Here is a 22780-nt window from a genome sequence, read left to right on the forward strand (position 1 = left end):
TTAATCAAGGGATAGACATTATATTAAGATCATGCAAACATAAGTGGCCTTGTTTGCTCATGTCTCTAAACCTTATCCCTGAAGGAACAGATTTAGTTGTTTCTGGGACATAGAAGATGGCAATATTGTTCAACTCATCTATTGGGAGTATTCTACACAACATTTAATATACATCGGAAAGAAAGCAAACTTGTAATAAAATAAGTATGCATCGGTATCCACTCTGGTCTGAGTTAATCTATTAACTCCAGTTTGGTGACTTTTCTGTTAGAGATTTGGCTATTCAAGGGAGACGACATGTTCACCTGCAATTCCTGGTTATTGACCACCAGAGAATTTGGGTGCAAATCATCTCAAATATCTCCTCGCTGTTATAAAACATTCTGTTGGCACTGTTGCCTAAATTGCACACCTATTTATTTATTTTGCAGAAATGGAACTCTTTCTGCACTAACATTTCTTTGAATTTCTCCAAAACATAGAAGACAAAAGAGAAAGATTTGATTTAGTTTTGGAAATTTCATAATATTGAAAATCACTCTGCTCAGCACAAACAGATTCTTCTAATTCCAACACTGGCTACCTGCAGACATCTTGCCCCTTCATTTTGTACTGAAAAGAAAACGTATGTTCCACTTATCTTCTGGGTAACCTCCTCTGCAACAGTTGCTAACCTATAGTGAATTGGTGGGTTTTCAACCCTTGCATTTTTCACTTTCCACAAGGGATAAGATAAACCCACGAAGGAAGAAGAAAATGAGGTATTTGACAAGTCGCAGCTTTAGTACTGATACTGTGAGGCATAGGCTTAAGGAATGCAGTGAGTTTCAGCAGTTCTATTGATAAAATCATGATGAAGTTGATAGAAAGTAACTATTTGTTGCTGCTGAAAATAGAATGAGTATGAATAGAAATATGAATCAGAACAGTGAACTTGATGTTAGGAGGAGAATGCAGATAGCTAAAAGCACAAGCTGTATTTGATTCAAAAGTGGTGTCTCTCAAACCAATTTCTATACTGTATCAGTGAACTTGGTGTAATGCATCTGCTGATTACTCCCACTTCAAACTGCATTGGAACATGCCAACATAATGAGTAGGTTTCTTTCTCCCATTACTGGTGAACTGATTATTTTATTCATCCCATTAACTGTACTCAGCAGTATTTTCACTGAGGCTATTACATTTAGCCTCTGCTAGATATTTAAAACACATTCTATACACCTTCAATCTTCATTTGTGAATTAGGTTAGAAAATATTATTCAACACCCATCATCCATGTAAATAATCACCTTTTTGTGCACCAGGGTGACACAAAATCTCTAATCCTAAATTATAATTTAGTTCGGTTTGAAGACTTGACTCTGGCTTTTCTCCAAGCAATTCTATTCCTATTTCCTTACTGTCCCTCACCCTGCCCTCACTGACAATATCCTCCTAGAAAGTTGCCATCAGATGAATACCTTCCTGTCCCCAGTGATACTTTGCCGCTACCATTGCTGTCCCAGAGTCATGACCTCTTTAAATTAATTTGTCAATATAATTTTTTGTAATCTGTTTGACATGGCCTCATGTTACAGCTAATATCATTCAGCTCATTGGTACTACAAAACACATATAATCCTCCCTAAATTAATTGCAAGCTTCAAAGGCCAGGATTCTCAGGAGTAATCACCAGGGAACTATAGATTCTCAACATCCTTCTTCAATCTCAGTCTCAACCTTGAGCACTAAAACTAGAACTAGTGATAACTGATACTTTTGAGGAAGATATAGCTGACCATATACATGCCTTACATAAAACATTTGAGACCATCTTAATGCCAATAGTATAAAGCAAACACGATAGACCAGCTGGTTGAGTGCTGTTGCAACAAAAGCCTTACACTCAACGTCAGTAAGACCAAATGATTGATTGCGGACTTTAGAAAGGGTAAAATGAGGAAACACACACCAGTCCTCATCGAGGGATCAGAAGTGGAATGTGTGAGCAATTTCAAGTTCCTGGGGGTCACCATCTCTGTGGATCTATTCTGGGCCCAACATATCGATACAGGCACGACAGCTTCTATATTTCATTAGAAGTTTGAGGAAATTTGGTATGTCACCAAAGACACTTACAGATTTCTACAGTGGAGAGCATACTAGCTGGCTACATCACTGTCTGGTATGGGGGTGACACTGCACAGGATCAAAATAAGCTGCAGAAAGTTGTAAATTCAGTCAGCTTTATCATGGGCACTAGCTTCCCCAGCATCCAGGACATCTTCAAGGAGTGATGCATCCATTTTTAAGGATCCTTATTGCTCAGGACATGCCCTCTTCTTATTGCTACCATCAGGGAGTAGGTGCAGAAGCCTGAAGGCACACAATGATTCAGGAACAGCTTGTTCCCCTCTGCCATCAGTTCTGAATGGATATTGAAGCCATAAACACTAGCCCTCTTCATTTTTCTCTTTATACACTACTTATTTAATTTAACGTTTTTAATGTACTGTATATTCCGGCCAGTGACGTAGTGGAATCTGCACTGAACTTCAAAGCAAGTGGTCCTGGGTTCAAATTCAGCCGGCTCTTTGCATGCTTTCCATCCGTGCTGGGTTGATGTCAAATCAGCAACTCGGCCTTGTAAAAAAAAAATGAGTGCTAAAGAAACTGCAAGGTTGCCACTGCAGTGTACTGCTGTTGCAAAACAACAAATGTCATGACATATGGCAATGATATTAACCCTGATTCTAATACACTTCTTGTCCTTTATTACTGTAAAGGTTGGTTAGTCAATTAGTTTCCAGTCTCTTTTTGTCAACAATGTAGACTGAACAACAGAATAGCATTAAGTATTTTGTCCAAAGTTGGTGAATGAAATATCTACAGGGAATGTTTTGTACAATGACACTGACTTAATATTATCACTTACAAGCATGTGGGCCAACGATATTGCAGCTGGACCAAGAAGTGACCAAATCTTCAATTTAACCTTTCCCTTTCTTTTGTGACAGGCTGAGTTGACTTTCAGTGCTGGTGATATCATTACTGTTTACGGAGACATGGACGAAGACGGTTTCTATTACGTGAGTTTGTGAAAGTGTGCTCACGTCAAAAAAAAAATACTCTGACCTAAAAAATTCCAGTATATTTGAATGAGTACACTAGATTGGTGTTGCAGTGGGATGCTAATAATCACTTTAGGATTTGTAATGTACTAAGCCAAGTCCAAGATAGATGGATGGGTGAAGAGACTTGGGTACCTTACACTATGATAAAAGAAGAATCAGATGTCTGTTGTGGCAAGAGGCAGAGGTGCTGCAGAGCTGTGCTTTGTGGTGCAATGTGGCATAATAAAGGTTGTTGAAACATGTTGTGATTGGAGATAGTAGAGATGATCTGAGGCAGTGTTCTAGTTTGTGTGGGGATGGGGATCAGGGAATAAAGGTAAATGAGTTGGAGAGGGAAGTACAAAAAATGGTGGTTAAGAAGGCTGCCACAGATTAAGTGAAGGATCGGAGGTTGTGCCTTTTTGGGAAATGATGGAGAGAGAAGCGGGGTGATGGAGAGTGAGAGAAACAGAGAAGGACCAAGAGAGTGGTGGGGGGGGGGGGGGGAAGAGAGAGGAAAAGATAGCTGTGAAGCTGTGACCTGAGTTGGAGTGACAGGTATTGATGTGCCTGCCTTTTCATCAATGTGAGTTGGGCCAAATTCAGAGAGATGGATGAAAAATCCTGTTAATGATCCCTCTGCCTAATAGGTGATAATGGTGGCGTAGAATTTGATTATCGTGGTCATTGGGGAATTGTGCTTCCATGAGGAACAGGGAAGTCAGTGTCAAAGACTGATGGGAATGCAGGGTCAAAATAGAGATTAGGCAGTGGTGACTATGCAGATGTCAGTGCATTGAAGGCTGGGTGGAAGAACACTGGTATGAAAAATGGAAGCTTAAAGGAATAAACCTTTCAATTCTCTGATGCACTCACAAGATATCATTAACCTGAGAAAGACCAACAATGGTGTCTCCTAAGAAATTATTTACCTGGATTCTTCTCAGTTCTCCAGGACTATTGCACAGAAAAGTGTGTAGAAGAAAGTGATACGAGTAAGCAATTTGGCCCTTCAAGCTTGCTTTGCCATTTAGTATGAGCTAGGATGATCATCCAGGTACAATACCCTGTTACTACTTTCTCCCCACTTCTACACTTCAGCCATTAGAAATATATTTAATTCCTTAAATAAACCCAATGTTCTGGCCTCCACAACTGCCTGTGGTAATAAATTCCACAAATTCACCTCCCTCTGGTTAAAGAATTTTCTCCTCATGTCTGTATTAAATGGATGCCCCTCTATCCTGAAGCTGTGCCCTCTTGTCCTAGACTCATCCACCATGGGAAACATCATTTCCACATTTACTCTGTCTAACCATTCAACTTTCCAAAGGTTTCAATAAGATTACCCCCTTCATCCTTCTAAATTGCGGTGAGTACAGACCCAGAGTCATCAAACATTCCTCATATGATAACCCTTTCATTCCCGGAATCATCCTTGTGAACCTCCTCTGAACCCTGTCCAATGCCAGGACATCTTTTCTTAGATGAGGAGTCCAGAACATCACATCCCTGCTCTTGTATTCTTGACCTCTTGAAATGAATACTGTCATTGCATTTGGCTTCCTCACCACTGACGCCACCTGCAAGTTAAGCTTTAGGATGTTGTGTACAAGGGCTCTCAAATCCCTTTACATCTCAGATTTTTGGATTTTCACCCTATTTAGAAAATAGTCTGCACATTTATTTCTTCTTCCAAAGTGCATGACCATGCATTTTCCAACATTGTATTTCATTTGCCCCTTTCTTGCCCATTCTCCTAATCTGTCTAAGTCCTTCTGCAGTCTACCTGTTTCCTCAACATTACCTGCCCCCCCCCACTAATCTTGGTATCATCTGCAAACTTGACCACAAAGTTATCTATTCCATTATCTAAATCATTTATGTACAGCATAAAAGAAGTGTTCCAGCACCAACCCCTGCGGAATGCCACTAGACACTGACAGCCAATCAGGGTGGGGGGGTGTGGTAGAGTTGCCAGCGATCAACAGTAGCAGTCAAATACGTTGGGTTTACCCAAGAAAGACTACAATGACCATGAAGCCTTGCGCGGGCACCAGTGCGCATGCGCGTACGTCAATTTTTTTCTACAAATCGGTTTTGGCGATTCTGTGGGGGGGGTGTTAATCACGAACGCAATATAGGTGATAAGTGTCTAATACACTCAATTTCGTTTCTAAAAGGATTTATCTAACGAATTTAATATTAAACACACAGTGCATATTTTCCTCGCATGAATATAGCGATAAGTCAATTATCAGGGGAGCTTGTAGTAAGTGTTGAACGAACTTCCAGTAGAAGTGGTAGAGGCAGGTTCGATATTATCATTTAAAGAAAAATTGGATAGGTATATAGACAGGAAAGGAATGGAGAGTTATGGGCCGAGTACAGGTCTGTGGGACTAAGTGAGAGTAGCGGTCGGCACGGACTAGAAGGGCAGGGATGGCCTGTTTCCGTGCTGTAATTGTTAGAAGGTTGAGGGGGGATCTGATTGAAACGTATAAAATCCTGAAGGGATTGGACAGGCTAGATGCAGGAAGATTGTTCCCGAAGTTGGGGAAGTCCAGAACGAGGGGTCACAGTTTGAGGATAAAGGGGAAGCCTTTTAGGACCGAGATTAGGAAAAGCTTCTTCACACAGAGAGTGGTGAATCTGTGGAATTCTCTGCCACAGGAAACAGTTGAGGCCAGTTCATTGGCTGTATTTAAGAGGGAGTTAGATATGGCCCTTGTGGCTAAGGGGATCAGGGGGTATGGAGGGAAGGCTGGTGCAGGGTTCTGAGTTGGATGATCAGCCATGATCATACTGAATGGCGGTGCAGGCTCGAAGGGCCAAATGGCCTACTCCTGCACCTATTTTTTATGTTTCTATGTTTCTATATTGTTATATAAGTCAATAGCATCGTAACATTTTAAGTAACGTTTGGATATTAAACACACAGCACATATTTTCCCCGTATGAACATATAAAATCATTGCAACACACCAGTATCGCTGAATCAGTGGGAGCCCTGGGCTTGTTTCCCTGCAACAAGACGGTGCCATCGAGGGGTGATGGGAGACAGCGATTCTTGAAGGGGGTTCCTTATGTCCAGTCTATTCCGCAATTTAGTTTTCGTTGCATTCTTTGCAGAGATATGTTGGAAATGGAAGCACCGTTTTCAGTGCTATCTCAGGATATTTAGCCAATATCCAGTGCATCCCCTACTTGTAATCTCAGGACTTCCAACAGGTTTGTCAGGCAAGATTTTCCTTAAGGAAACCTTGCTGACTTTGTCCTGTCTTATCCTGCGTCACCAGGTACTCCATAAGCTCATGCCTAATAATTGACTCCAACATCTTCCAACCACTGAGGTCAGGCTAATTGGTTTATAATTCCTTTCTGCTGAATTCCTCCTTTCTTAAAGAGTAGAGTGACATTTGCAATTTTTCAGTCCTCTGACACCATGTAAAAGTCGAGTGACTTTTGAAAGATCATTACTAATGCCTCCACAATCTCTACCACTATCTCTTTCAGAACCCAAGGGTGCAGTTCATCTGGTCAGAGTGACTTATGTACCCTTGGGCCTTGCAGCTTTCTGAGCACCTTCTCCCCTGCAATAGTAACTACACTAACTTCTCTTCTCTCACAATCTTCAACATCTGGCACACTGCTTCACTCAATGTCTGCCACAGTGAAGGCCGATGTAAAATACTCATCTAGTTCATCTGCCATCTCCTTGTCCGCTGTTATTATTTCTCCAGCCTCATTTACTAGCGGTCCTATATGCACTCTCATCTCTTTTTTTTTACATATTTGTAAAAGCATTTACTATCCACTTTGATTCTGTTTGCTAGCTTGTTTTCATATTTCATCTTTTCCCTCCTAATGCTTCTTTTAGTTGCTCTGAAGGTATTTAAAAGCTTCCCTATCCTCTGTCTTACCACTAATCTTTGCTTTTGCATTGGCTTTTACATTAGCTTTGACTTTCCTTGTCAGCCATGGTTGTACTATTTTTCCATTTGAGTATTCCTTTGTTTTTGGAATACATCTATCCTGCACCTTCCTCCTTTTCTCTGAAACTCACACTATTGCTGCTCTGCTGTCATCCCTGCCAACTCCTCTTTCATACCACTAATTTCCTTTACTCCACTGAAATACTGCTACGTCAGACTTTATGTTCTCCCAATCAAATTTCAAGTTGAACTCAATCATATTGTGATCACTGCCTCCTTTTACCTTAAGCCCCCTAATCACCTCTGGTTCATTACATAACACCCAATCCAGTATAGCTGATCCCCTAGTGGGCTCAACAACAAACTGCTCTCAAAAGCCATTTCATAGTCGTTCAACTAACTTTCTCTCTTGAGATCCATTACCAATCTGATTTTCCCAGTTGACCTGCATGTTGAAATCTCCCATCACTATCATAACTTTGCCCTTTCGATTTGCCTTTTCTATTTCCTATTGTAGTCTGTGGTCCACATACCAGCTTCTGTTGGGAGGCCTGTATATAACTGCCATCAGGGTCCTTTTACCCTTGCAATTTCTTAACTCCATTCACAAGGATTCAACATCTTCTGTTCCTATGTCACATCTTTCTACTGATTTGATGCCATTCGTTTATTACGTTCTTTTCCTCAGTTCCTCTCACATTAACAAACTTGTGGCAATGCCACTATCACTCACTGTTACCAGCAGAATATCAATTGTGTCCAGCCTATTTTCTTGGTAAAAACTTTCACACCTTTGTGGTTCAGGATACCATATTAATTGAAAAATTCAGTGATATATACGAGTAAGAAGTAATTGAGACTAACCACAAAGTACTCCTGGTCTTATCAATGGGGAATGTTCTTGACAAATTGGGATCTTAATGTTTATTTCAAGCAAATGGTCAAAAAGACCTATCTTCAAAAAGAATGTTCTCTAAAATGTCATTGATTTTGTCTTCTTTCACCATTTATGGTTGGCTTCATTGGCTGCATGTCGTAAAATTTTAATCCTTAAGTTCCCATCTGTGATCATTTACAATTTTCATTATTCAGTCATGTGATGATTTAGTTGGCGGAACAGAGTACAACAGGTTTCTGTGTTTTTAACATTAGGGAAATTTGAATGGAATATATGGGCTAGCTCCATCCAACTTCCTGGAAATGATCAGTACAGAGGAGGCAGTGGGGACAGGTGTTGGGAGTGCTGTTCCAAGGCTTCCTCAGACGGCCGTTCACAAGGAAAAACAGGTGAGACAAAGAGATCCTCTGTTGTCTAAAATGCATTATGTACTTCTGTTGTGAAATACTGGATTATATGTATAATACTTAAGTCAACCTTGCAGATATTGCACAGGAAGTTGAGACTAGGGTACTTTCCAAGGGAAGCAGGGTTAATGACAAAAAGGTTGTTGAAGGGTTCGAGAGAGAGAGAATGGAAGTATCAGGCAAGAGAAAAAGAGCAGCCAGAGAGAAGCAAAGATTATGTTGGGAATTACTTGAAGGAATTTGAAAAAGAAAGGTCATGCTGTGATGGTTAGCAGATGAATGAAGGGATAGGAAAAATATATATCAAGGGAGGAAGGAGAACTAGCTGTCGGGAAAGGCTTATTAGGAGATTGTGCAGGACTTCATTGACTGTTAAGTGTGTGTGGCTTTTTACTCCCTTTTTGTAGGTTGTGAGTACCATTTAATTGACTATTAATTTTTGTAATCTAACCGTCGGTTTTTGAACATAATCTAATTATATCCTAGTTGAACATTAATAACTGCCTTTGGACCTTTTTTACTCGTGACATTTTTGTTGAAAGTTTTTCTTCCCCTCTCATCTGATTCTAAGAGTGAGTTACCTTTCTTTGTTTTAGTTGTCCTTATTACATTAAGTATAATTTTGTTCCAACATTGATGCTCACAAAAGCTTTGTTTTTGGAGCCTTATTATCATACTCCATTTTATTATCTAGTGGATTTACAGTATAGGATATACCTTCCCTTTTAATTGTCATTTAAATAGTTCCAAATTATAAATTTGTGTATTTTAAAGGGTTTAATGTAAAGAACCCTAGAATATGAACCTTACCATTAATATTCACATACTGCAGACGTGAAGTGCATTGTAGCAGACAGTAAACTGTGTTTTGCTGAGCTACATACCTGTTTGAGGCTGATTAGAGCAGCTTGTTACTATTCAAACCTTTGTTTTCATTTTTCATTTACTCTCTCTTGTATTAGTTGTTGAGCTTTCTTTTATTATAATTCTTTTTCTCTACCTTTTTCCATGGCAACAGAGGAAGACTGTTCATTTCAAGCGGTAATTAGCGGCCAGAAGGCTTGTAAGTGTGTGTTACTGAAAATACTGCTGCAGCTTTCAAAACCTGTCATTTGCATTGCAGGATGCACACTGGATGGATATGCATTTCTGCAGGCAGCACATCAGTGCAAAGGACAGAGTTACAGGATGCAAACTGTATCTTAGAAAATGCACAAATATTAAAGCAGTTGTGCTCCTTTATGATTGTGATATCAGTATTTCATAACATAAACACGCAGTTGGGGGACAGTCGCCATCCACTATAGAATATCTACAACAATGTGGCACAGGAACAGGCTCTTCAGCCCATGATGTTGTGTCAAACCAAACTAATCCCTTCTACCTGCACAATGTCTCTATCCCTCTATTTCCTGCACATTCATGTACCTATCTAAGGCCGCTGTTATATTTGCCTCCGCCACCACCCTTGTCAGTGCATTCCAGGCATCCACTGCTCTCTGTGTTTAAAAAATACGGTGCATATCTCTCTCTGATCTTAAATGCATACGCTCTAGTATTAGAAATTTCAAAGATGGAAGAAAGATATCAACTCTATCTATGGCTCTTATAAACTTCTCACCTCAGCCTCTGCTAGTCCAGAGAAAACAACCCAAGTTTGTCCAATCTCTCCTTATAGCACATGCCCTCTAATCCAGGCAGTATCGTGGTGAATCTATTCTGCACCCTCTCCAAAGCCTCCATACCCTTTCTATAATGGGACAACTAGACGAGAATGCAATTCTCCCGGTGTAGACTAATCAGAGTCTTAGAAAGCTGCAACATAACTCTATGACCTTTGAACTCCATACCTCAACTGTGTTATGCCCTCGTCTCCCATCCTACTTCTCATTTCTATTTTAGTTATGTAAACTCTGGGCAAGATGGATGCCAGTGAGCTGAAAGAAGTTTTTCCTGATTGGGTAATATTACTTACACCTTTCTTAAGTAGATAAAAATATCTCCCAGTGACTATCTGGTTAAAAACTAAAGAAGGCACAATCAGTAGAGATGTGCAGAGATGCAGCTAAACACCTATCTGGTGCAGTGGTGTACTTAATTACCAAGAGGTGATATTTGCAGGCATAGCTGATAGTTCAGGAACAGTGTAAATCCCAGAGATGTAATTAAGTTGCCAGGGTGAATGGATGTGCTAGATTCCCAAGGTTTCAGTGATACATTTAAATTCCTGGAATAGCTGAACTATGGTTGGATGTGTAGGAATTATGCAACAGACTCTATTTCGAATTGGCAGAAGTTCACTTCCCTACTCCCAACAATTTTGTGTTATATACCACAATATATCATCTCCCACTGCCAGAGAAAACTTAAGTGGTGGTGTTGCTCAACAAATGCCTAATATTTATATGAGGCGCAAACGTCCCCGAAAGCACAAGGCTGTCCAAGATCAGAGCATTGACAGTTACAAAACTGAAAACAAATTAAATTCCAAATTATGGGGAATGAACAAAAAGATTTTGATTCCATTTGCAATTCACAGAAAAATAAATCAAAATATAATTGTCAACAGATTATAGGCGGCACGGCAGGTTTGCCTATTATCATGCTCTTCTAGCTATGTCCTTTGCACAGTTTGTAAACGTAGGTCTTCATGAGTGCACTCACCTATAGTCATGTTGTATAGCTAATAGCATAGTAGATGTGCTTGCTATATCACCACGCTTGATTTAACTACAACGGGATTTGCCCTTAAATTAGGTTAACTGAATTCATCTCCAGTAGCTAATTCTCTGTATTCACTTTTATTCTTGCAATGTAGATATAGCTGACTATGCCAATCTTTATTGTCCATTCTTATTTGTCCATAAATTGAGGAGACAGTAAAGAATCAACCCCTTTGATATAACTAGAATCACTTATAGGCTAGATCAGGTAAGGATAGCAGATCTAATTTATTACAAGATATTAGTGATGCCAATAGATTTTCAGGGCAGTCTAGCAGTTCATGATTACTGTTAGTGAGTCAAACTTTTTAAATTAATATTAATCCTTGTGTTACTTCCAACGTGTAGCTTAGTAGACAAGCAGAGCTGGATTATCCATTAGTGTTGATCAGGAGAACAAATACTTAATTAAAATTAACTTATACTTACGACTTTATCTCCTTAATGGTACATAGGTATAGCTGTGCATGTACTTGGCATTTAGACATAATTTATTAAGTTTACCCCTTTGCTAGTGAGTCATCCAGAGATATAGGAAAAGTGCTGTCGGCTGAAGGTGAGCTAGTTACAGTGTAGCAAAAGGTAGAGCTCAAGCCTTGGAAGATCTGATAGCCAAGGTGTTTTTATGTTGCTTATAGTAGATATTTCCAGTTGATAAAAATTAAAAGTTGATTTTACTAGCACATGCCTCCTTGTTTGCTTAGCATGCTCCTACCACCATTGCTTAACAATATTCAGCCTAGAGCTTATGAATAAATGTTAAGTGATTACTCTAACCCACAGTTGTCAATCTATCAGATAAACTGTAGTCTGTGCTTCAGGATCATGCATGTTTAATCGTAAATATGGAAAAAAGTCAAGCATTTAATTCTAAAAGGTTTCTCAGGTCTATTGAAAAGGAAAAAATGCATCATAGAATGCACAATGGTGTCTGCTTTCCTACTAAGAAGAGCACAAATAACTACAGTAGAACTCCAAGAATATGTTATCCAAATGTTTTGGAAATTCTGAATGGATCAGCACCCAGCTCATCAAGTTTGGTTTTCCACATTCCCTTTCAACAGACCAGACACCTTATACCCACGTGCCCTTTAAAACCACTTGGTGCAGTTTCCCATGCTGCCTTCCATCTCAAATAGACCGTTTTCTCACACTGCCTTTAAACAGACACAGTTCACTGAAACATTTATTACATTTTTGTACATCCTCTTAAAAAACAGAGTTGCAAGTGTGCTGGGCTATTAATAGGAGCAATATTCATTAGTGCGGAAAATCTGCCAATTCAGCACCACAAAATTCACAAGAGTGCTTGATAATGGCGTTTTACTGGACAGTATCTGGCTCACCTCTTATCAACTTGTGAAGTTGCATATATTTATATTAATGAAGTGGTTAGCTCAATATTGAGATGTAATCTTTCATCTGGAGTGTATTTTGTCAGTCAGTCAATTGGTGAAATCTCTATCATCTTCCGTCAGGAGTATTTGTGCTGTTTATAATGTCATGCTTTTGTTGAACACAATACAAAACAGCTCTCACATTAGAGGTATGTGGTCATTGTTATCAAAATATGGCATTTGTGCCTAATACTCTACTGTGCCTTCCTGCAAGTTTGGCCCATTGTTTGCCCTTAAACCATGACAAGTGAGCTGCAGGTAAGAATCAGAAAAAAGGGCATGATCAATAAAGAATGTGCTGCTCAGTTTTAATCGGTATATCAAAGTGTTACAATCCCAGGGGTCTATTTCTTCAGTACTGGCAGCTTTTAAAACATCATTATTTTGATTTCAGTGAATTCATGTCAATGGATTTTTTTTTTTGGTTGCTCAGGTGCATATGTCACAAATGTGTAAATGACATTGAGGGATTGATACAAAGCGTTCTCATTTCACGGTAACAGGGAGGTAAAGACAGACACCAGCAGATTGGGTGTGATTAAGAAGGAAGATACAAGAAGCCCCATTCAAGAGTGAGATACCTTCACACCACAGGAATAAATGTAAAAAAAAACCTTATATTTAGGTAAATTTTCATAAATAAAATTTTTAGGGCAATAGAATAAAATGAAATCTAAATATGCCATAGGTATTTTTCAAGGCTTATTTGCATATTCCTATCTAATTTATGGCCTCTGTAGACTATAGACATAGGAGCAGAATTATCCTATTCAGCCTATTGAGTCTATTCCACCATTCGATCCTAACTGATTTAGCCTCATTTGCCTCTCAGCCTCATTTTCCTGCCTTCTCCATGTAACCTGTGATGCCCTTACTAATCAAGAACCTATTGACCTCCAACTTAAATATACGCAATGACTTGACCTCCACAGCAATCTGTGGCAACGAATTCCACAGATTCACCACCCTCAGGTTAAAGAAATTCCTCTTCAACTCTGTTCTAAAAGAATTTTGTTCTATTCTGAGGCTGTGCCCTCTGGTCTTAGATTCCCCCAGCATTGGAAAATACCCACTCTAGCTAGGACTTCCAATATTCGATAGATTCCAGTGAGTTCCCGCTAATTCTTCTAAACTCCAGCAAGCACATGTCCAGAGCCATCAAATGCTCTTCATACATTTAACTTTTTAATTCCTAGGATCATCCTCATGAAACTCAGTTAGATCTTCTCCAAAACCAGCACATACTTTCTTAGATAAGGGACCCAAAACTGCTCATAATAATATAAATGTGCCCTGATAAGTGTCTTAAAAAGCCTCAACATGAAATTCGTGCTTTTATAGAAACCATAGAAACTACAGCACAGAAACAGGCCTTTTGGCCCTTCTTGGCTGTGCCGAAACATTTTCTGCCTAGTCCCACTGACCTGCACACGGACCATATCCCTCCATACACCTCCCATCCATGTATCTGTCCAATCTATTCTTAAATGTTAAAAAAGAACCCACATTTACCACCTCGTCTGGCAGCTCGTTCCATACTCCCACCACTCTCTGTGTGAAGAAGCCCCCCCCTAATGTTCTCTTTAAACTTTTCCCCCCTCACCCTTAACCCATGTCCTCTGGTTTTTTTCTCCCCTTGCCTCAGTGGAAAAAGCCTGCTTGCATTCACTCTATCTATACCCATCATAATTTTATATACCTCTATCAAATCTCCCCTCATTCTTCTACGCTCCAGGGAATAAAGTCCTAACCTATTCAACCTTTCTCTGTAACTGAGTTTCTCAAGTCCCAGCAACATCCTTGTAAACCTTCTCTGCACTCTTTCAAGCAACACACATAAAAGTTGCTGGTGAACGCAGCAGGCCAGGCAGCATCTCTATGAAGAAACGTCGACTGCACCTCTTCCTAGAGATGCTGCCTGGCCTGCTGCGTTCACCAGCAACTTTTATGTGTGTTGCTTGAATTTCCAGCATCTGCAGAATTCCTGTTGTCTGCACTCTTTCAACCTTATTTATATCCTTCCTGTAATTTGGTGACCAAAACTGAACACAATACTCCAGATTCGGCCTCACCAATATCTTATATAACCTCATCATAACATTCCAGCTCTTATACTCAATACTTTGATTAATAGAGGCCAATGTACCAAAAGCTCTCGTTACAACCCTATCTACCTGTGATGCTACTTTTAAGGAATTTTGTATCTGTATTCCCAGATCCCTCTGTTCCACTGCACTCCTCAGTGCCTTACCATTAACCCTATATGTTCTACCTTGGTTTGTCCTTCAAACGTGCAATACCTCACACTTGTCTGTATTAAACTCCATCTGCCATTTTTCAGCCCATTTTTCCAACTGGTCCAAGTCCCTCTGCAGGCTCTGAAAACCTTCCTCACTGTCTACTACACCTCCAATCTTTGTATCATCAGCAAATTTGCTGATCCAATTTACCACATTATCATCCAGATCATTGATGTAGATGACAAATAACAATGGATCCAGCACTGATCCCTGTGGCACACCACTAGTCACAGGCCTCCACTCGGAGAAGCAATTCTCTACTACCACTCTTTGGCTTCTTCCATTGAGCCAATATCTAATCCAATTTACCACTTCTCCATGTATACCTAGTGACTGAATTTTCCTAACTAACCTCCCATGCGGGACCTTGTCAAAGGCCTTACTGAAGTCCATGTAGACAATATCCACTGCCTTCCCTTCATCCACTTTCCTGGTAACCTCCTTGAAAAACTCCAATAGATTGGTCAAACATGACCCACCACGCACAAAGCCATGTTGACTCTCCCTAATAAGTCCCTGTCTATCCAAATGCTTGTAGATTCTGTCTCTTAGTACTCCCTGCAATAACTTACCTACTACCGACGTTAAACTTACTGGCCTATAATTTCCCGGATTACTTTTCGATCCTTTTTTAAACAATGGAACAACATGAGCCACTCTCCAATCCTCCAGCATCTCACCTGTAGACAGCGACATTTTAAATATTTCTGCCAGGGCCCCTGCAATTTCAACACTAGTCTCCTTCAAGGTCCGAGGGAACACCCTGTCAGGTTCCGGGGATTTATCCACTTTAATTTTCCTCAAGACAGCAAGGACCTCCTCCTTTTCAATCTGTACAGTTTCCATGATCTCACTACTTGTTTCCCTTAATTCCATAGACTTCATGCCAGTTTCCTTAGTAATTACAGACTCAAAAAACCTATTTAGGATCTCCCCCATTTCCTTTGGTTCCGCACATAGCCGACCACTCTGATCTTCAAGAGGACCAATTTTATCCCTTACAATCCTTTTGCTCTTAATATACCTGTTAAAGTTCTTTGGATTATCATTCACTTTGACTGCCAAAGCAACTTCATGTCCTCTTTTAGCCCTCCTGATTTCTTTCTTAAGTATTTTCTTGCACTTCTTATACTCCTCAAGCACCTTATTTACTTCCTGCTTCCTATACATATCATACAACTCCCTCTTCTTCTTTATCAGAGTTGCAATATCCCTTGAGAACCAAGGTTCCTTATTCCTATTCACTTTGCCTTTAATCCTGACAGGAACATACAAATTCTGCACACTCAAAATTTCTCCTTTGAAGGCTTGCCACCTACCGATCACATCCTTGCCAGAGAACAACCTGTCCCAATCCACTCTTTTTAGATCCCTTCTCATTTCTTCAAATTTGGCCTTCTTCCAGTTAAGAACCTCAACCCTAGGACCAGATCTATCCTTGTCCATGATCAAGTTGAAACTACTGGTGTTATGATCACTGGAATCAAAGTGCTCCCCTACACAGACTTCCGTCACTTGTCCTAACTCGTTTCCTAACAGGAGATCCAATATTGCATCCCCTCTAGTTGGTCCCTCTATATGTTGATTTAGAAAACTTTCCTGAACACATTTTACAAACTGTAAACCATCTAGACCCCTAACAGTATGGGAGTCCCAATCAATATGTGGAAAATGAAAATCCCCTACCACCACAACTTTATGTTTCCTGCAGTTGCCTGCTATCTCTCTGCAGATTTGTTCTTCTAAGTCTCATTGACTATTGGGTGGTCTGTAATACAATCCCACTAATGTGGCCATACCTTTCCTGTTTCTCAGCTCCACCCATAAGGACTCAATAGACAAGCCCTCTAATCTGTCCTGCCTGAGCACTGCTGTAATATTTTCCCTAACAAGCAATGCTACTCCCCCACCTTTCATTCCTCTGCCTCGATCACATCTGAAACATCGGAACCCTGGAATATTAAGCTGCCAGTCCTGCCCCTCCTGTAGCCAAGTTTCACTAATTGCTATAACGTCATAATTCCACATGTCAATCCACGCCCTCAACTCATCCGCCTTCCCGGCAATACTCCTAGCATTGAAATATATACACCTCAGAAGATTTTTACCACCACTCACAACCTTTCTATTAGCAGATTTGCTTGAACTTTTAACATCACTTATTTTCACCCCAGCCACACTGTCAGCTCTGGCACTCTGGTTCCCATCCCCCTGCAAATCTAGTTTAAAGCCTCCCCAATAGCACTAACAAACCTCCCTGAAAGGATATTGGTCCCCCTGTAGTTCAAGTGTAACCCGTCTCTCTTGTACAGGTCCCACCTGCCCCAGAAGAGGTCCCAATTATCCTGAAATCTGAAACCCTGCCCCCTACACCAGTTCCTCAGCCACTTGTTCATCCTCCAGAGCATCCTAATCCTACCCTCACTGGCATGTAGCACAGGTAGCAATCCTGAGATTACCATCCTCGAGGTCCTGCTTTTCAACTTCCTACCAAGCTCCCTATACTCACTCTCCAGGACCTCCTCACTCTTTCTTGCTATGTCATTGGTACCGATATGCACCACGACATCTGGCTGATCACCCTCCCACTTCAGAATGTCATGCAATCGATCAGAGACATCCTTGACCCTGGCACCCGGGAGGCAACAAACCATCCTGGATTCTCTGTCACGACCACAGAACCTCCTATCTGTACCTCTAACTATCGAGTCCCCTATCACTACCGCCCTCCTCTTTTTCCACCCTCCCTTTTGCACTGCAGAGCCAGACTCAGTGCCAGAGATCCGGCTACTGCAGCTTGTCCCAGGTAAGTCATCCCCCCCAACAGTATCCAATGCGGTGTACTTGTTGTTGAGGGGAATGGCCACAGGGGAACCCTGCTCTGCCTGCCCTTTCCTCTTCCCTTGCCTGACAGTGACCCAATTTCCTGTCCTCTGCTCCTTTGGCGTAACTACCTCCCTGTAGCTACTATCTATAATCTCCTCATTCTCCCGAATGATCCGCAGGTCATCCAGCTCCTGCTCCAGTTCCCTAACGCGGTTTGTAGGAGCTGCAGCTGGATGCACTTCTTGCAGGTGTCGTTGTCAGGGACACCGGAGGGCTCCCTGACCTCTCATATCCTGCAAGAGGAGCATTCCAACATCCTGCCTGGCATTCTCTTAACGCTAGACAATCTGAACAAAAAACTTACCGGAACCTACCCTGGCCTCTGCCTGTTCTCGCCGAAGCCTGTTGAGCCAAAGCCGTCCCACTCTGACTCAGTCCACTCCGACGATGGCCACTGTATATGGTAGTCTGCTTTTAAACCTTGGCGCGCTACGTCACGCGCCTGCACAGTGCAGACCCTTCTCCCCGAGCTGTGTTTAAAAGAAAAACAACTTTTTCTACCCGATTTCTTCCACTCCCTTCTTCAGCTGCTTGCTTCGACTGAAACTAGAACCGTTTAAATTTTCTCTTTTTAAACCTTGGCGTGCTACGTCACACGCCTGCGCAGTGCAGACCCTTCTCCCCGAGCAGCGTTTAAAAACAAAAACGACTTTTTCTACTCATACTCTTGAAATGAATGTTTACATTGCATTTGATTTCTTTACTACTGGCTCAACCTGCAAGATAACCTTTAGAGAATCCTGCTCTAGGTCTCTTGAGTCCCTTTGTACCTCCGATTTCTGAATTTGCTCCCCATTTAGAAAATAGTCTACCCATTTATTTCTTCTACCAAAGTGCATGGCCATCCTCTTCCCTACACTGTATTTATCTGCCACTTCTTTGCCCATTTTCCTTATCTGTTCAAGTCCTTCTACAGACTCCCTGCTTCATCAACACTGCCTGTCCCTCTATCTATCTTTGTCTGCTCTGCAAACTTGACCACAAAGCCATCAATTTTGTTGTCCAGATCATTAACATATAATGTGAATGGCAGCAGTCCCAAAACCAACTCTTGTAGAACACCTCTAGTCACTGGCTGCCAACCAGAAGAGTCCTCCTTTATTCCCACCCTTCACTTCCTGCCAGTCATATGTTACTACCTTTCCTATAATACCATGGGCTCTTATTCCTGTATATGAAGTGTGCTCAGGTATGAAATTAGACAATTTCTGTACCTGTTGTGCTACTGTTCATATGATTCAAGTAGATGTCAGGACAAACAAGAGACCCTGCAGATGCTAAAAATCTTGAGCAACACACACAAAGATGCTGCCTGACCTGATGAGTTTGCTCCAGCATATTGTGTGTGTTAATTTGTAATAATGCCAGGTTCAGTTTGAAAAAGTGTGGAGATCCACTACTATTATATGCAGGTCAATTATTCAGGAATCTCTTTGCTTTGCATAGAATATTGCTGTACTTGATCTCGTAGCAATGTTTGCTAAGGTAAGAATTAATTTTTGATTAAGAAGCCTTTTGTTATTCTGATAAGTGTGATTAAAAATCTGTGAAATGCCAATTAGCTATTCTTTGAGAAAATTGAAACTTTGAAAGAACAGAAATGACATGACAATGACTGATAAGATTTGCAGAAGTTGAACATTTAACAAGTGGTGTGACTGACTATTGACATGCTATATGTTAGCACAGGTGCATTCATGTGCACTACTGTTTTACTGACATTGATCTGATCTCAGTGAAATGATTCTATAGTATGTTCTTTCCTGTACTATAACAATGACTTTTGTTCTAATTTCCTCCCATCAGCTAAACTTGGATGAGGCAGAAGTTTCAAATCCTGTTGTACCAATGAACATTCAATCCAGTATTACAGCAGGGTGTTTGGATAATCACGGATGCAATGAGAATTCAAATAGCAAGAAGAAAAAGGGCTTTTTTTCAAAAGGAAAGAAACTATTCAAAAGATTGGGATCAAGTAAACGAGAATAACTCACCTCAAATCCATCAAAAAAGAGAAGCTGCCAGTTGAGATTCAGTAAACTTTGATTAACTCATCTAGAATCCTGAAGAGAATAACCAGAGAGTCACCAAAAAGGATAAAGGAATACAATCAAAATAGCAAGGAGGATCCAATCCCACTGGAAGAATATATCCAATCTGGGATGAATTGATTGAGTGTTTCCCAAATGGAGTCCACCAAAAGAAACGGGTCACACCTGGATCCAACAAAAGGTGTTTGCTATTTCCACCCAACTTCCAGTAAATGGCAAATTCACTTGAGACCAGTAAATCAGGATGAATCTCACCTGGAAGTTGGTAGGCTTTGAATATGCACAAAATCTCAACAGATTGTTACTGTTGAAGAGAGATTGTATTCTAAAATGCAGAATATTTTCTGCTGTGAATGATGGAGAAACCTCCATCTTTTATTCATTTCACAATTATTAATATTGTAATTCACTGATAACTTGGTCAACACAATTAGTTCTTGCTGAGCAGTAATCACATCTACTGATAAAGAGAATGCCTTTCACCAGACTGTAATAACTGCAATCCAAGAATTATGTAGCCTGCAGGAAATATACACATCATCTCATCTGTAACTGTTAAAAGACAAGTGACACATTACATTCATGCATTAATATAGCTGTGACAGCTTATCAACCCAGAAAATAGGTTTTTTTTCCCAAGTAACTGTATAGCAGCTTTGTTTACGCTTTGAAGTGGTATAAATCTCTCCGTTTCATATAATTCAGAGTCAGGCAGGCTGTGGAATCTCGAGCACATAAACAGAGATGTACCAGGGCCCGGCTGACTAGTTGTGTTAACAGTGACAAGAAGAATGTACTTGAGTGGTAAACTCATGTTGGTTGCCAGACAAGTCTTGCTAATTAATCTCTCTGAATTTCATGCAGTGGTGAATCAATCACCTTTTATCAGTAGGGTTTTTCTTGCATTGCTCTTATTTACCAAATCCAGAATGGAACAGGTACAGTGCAAGAGTTTATAATCTGGACCCCAATTCTAATGTTTGCTTTGTCACTGAAGAAAACACACTAAAAGATTCCTCTATATAATGAGATGGAAAAGTAAAATGGAACCTTGTTCTTCTTCATCTGATACCAGATGCTGAAATTCTGTGAGCATTGCAGAGATTTCTAAGTAATCAGCTGGGTATAAAGCTGGTAGATGACAACTTTTGAGGAAACTGTCCATCTCTGATCCACGACTGCCTATGCATGGGTAACCAGAAGGTTATCCTCTGCCTTATTCAAGAAAGACATCTCAATGAATTACAAAGTGTGAAAATAAAATTCACTTGCCAATCGCAATACCCTGCCAGTATTCAGCTACACCCTGAGTTGGCAGCACACCTGCTTTGTGTTCCAGGCTCCTGACCAGCTGTCAGACATAAAATAGAACTTATTTTCATATGTTTAAGATAAGCCATCATGTTTGAATTCTAGCACGTGGCTTTATAATATACAATCAAAAGATTTTGTAAAAAAAGAGTTTATATGATTGATTTTGACATTTGTAAATAGTTCTACTTCTTGTTTTGCATGTATTGTTGGGACTGTGTCCAACTACTCTGCATGGAGTGGTGTGAGCAGATCCTTAGCCCTTACAGTCAACCTATTTCTTTATTTCTACATAGAAATGTTTTTACTGAAATAAAGTCTATTTTCACAGAAAATGCCCTGTATAATGAATTTTTTAAACTGCAGAGGCTTTTATTAGGCAAGGATAATGAGGATAGGCAGGGAGCACAGACAGACAACTATAGAAAACTCAGGAACAATGAGCCAAGGCCAAGGGAAGCATGAAGGTACAGTACTGGGTTGACACCGCAAGCAGTCCAGACGTAACTGCTGCAAGATCATGTGGAAGGACAATAGGAGTGGAAATGTCACAACAGGAAGTGGTGATAGGTAGGTGATGAGATTTCAAGAGGAACAGCAAATACAAGAATGCTAGCAACGTAGGATTGGAAACAGTAGGAAGTAGTTACAGCAATGTCCGTTGTGAACAGAACAATAGTGTACCAGTTGATACTTCTTGGATTTGCCTCTATTGAACTGTAGAATTTATTTTAATCAGTTTAAATGGGATAGGTAGTCATGAGTCTGACCAATGTTCAACAGCAGGATGCACTCAGAAGCAAACCAAATATCTCAAACCTGGAAGGGAACTTTGACAGCATGTCTGTCCTATTCTGTCATTTATTTATCGTCCTTGACCTAACTGCCTGTGACTTACTTCTCACCTCAGAACTACTAGTTTATGACTATTGTTTTATCACTTTGTTCAAAGTTCTATTCAACCATTTCTATTCCTCTACTGAGCTCCAACACTCTTCCTTACAGAAATGGCCATTGGATTTTCTAGCCTTGTAAGAATTGTTAGTATGCTATTTCACACCCCTTTACTAAAATATTACAACCACTTAGCATTGAGCAGCATCACAGAGTGACAGTGAGCTTATGTAGTTGGTGATAAAATTTAATAAAAGTTGCAATTAATTAGAGAAGCTTTAATTGTTACATGTAGTGTGCATTGAAACATGCAGCGAAATGCATTGCTTGCATCAATGACCAGCACAATTGAAGGATTGTGCTGGGGGCAGCCTGCAAACGTTGCCACACTTCCAGCAGCAACATCGCGTGCTCACTACTCACTAACATAGCATGCCCCTAACGCCACCTTTGGAATGTGGGACAAACCAGAGGAAACCCATGTGGGCACAGGGAGATGGTGTGCCCTGTCCTACCGATAGCTCCGTACAGACAGTGGCAGGAAACAAAACCCAGTCAGTGATCACTGGAACACTGAAGTGTTGCACTAACCGCTACACTACTGCGCCACCCACACAATTATCTAATTTTACACAGATACTTGTGTTAACTAAGTAGCTGTTAACATGGCCCTTTAGCATTCCTACTGCTGAAAAATCTTTTTCTAACATCTCACCAACACGATTGCTGGCAACTTCCTTCAGAAGACATTGGTTGAAATCCTTGGCATTTTGGGTTGGTTGGGTGATGGACCCATAGACCAGTGATTTTATTTTTCTCTATGATTTTTTAAAAAAATCTTCCTATGTTCTAAATTATCCAATGTTCTTGGTTGGGATACTT

At 40.5% G+C, this 22780-nt stretch overlaps 1 protein-coding gene across 5 annotated transcripts in view; it reads left to right on the forward strand.

Moving 5' to 3' along the window:
• The window catches only part of LOC134336674 (peripheral-type benzodiazepine receptor-associated protein 1), a 321894-nt gene extending 300445 nt beyond the window's left edge, over positions 1–21449 (forward strand). The window contains exons 27-30 of one of the 5 annotated variants that reach the window (XM_063031031.1): positions 3001–3072; positions 8184–8318; positions 9355–9399; positions 19449–19574. In XM_063031031.1, the coding sequence (XP_062887101.1) occupies positions 3001–3072; positions 8184–8318; positions 9355–9381 (234 nt within the window). In that variant the 3' untranslated portion in view covers positions 9382–9399; positions 19449–19574. Of the gene's footprint in view, positions 1–3000; positions 3073–8183; positions 8319–9354; positions 9400–19448 lie in introns of all 5 variants that reach the window. The other 4 variants (XM_063031028.1, XM_063031030.1, XM_063031029.1 and 1 more) reach the window with 4 other exon arrangements.
• Positions 21450–22780: the final 1331 nt, after the last annotated feature.

Source organism: Mobula hypostoma, chromosome 23 (assembly GCF_963921235.1).
Source record: "Mobula hypostoma chromosome 23, sMobHyp1.1, whole genome shotgun sequence".
NCBI classification, from domain to species: domain Eukaryota; kingdom Metazoa; phylum Chordata; class Chondrichthyes; order Myliobatiformes; family Myliobatidae; genus Mobula; species Mobula hypostoma.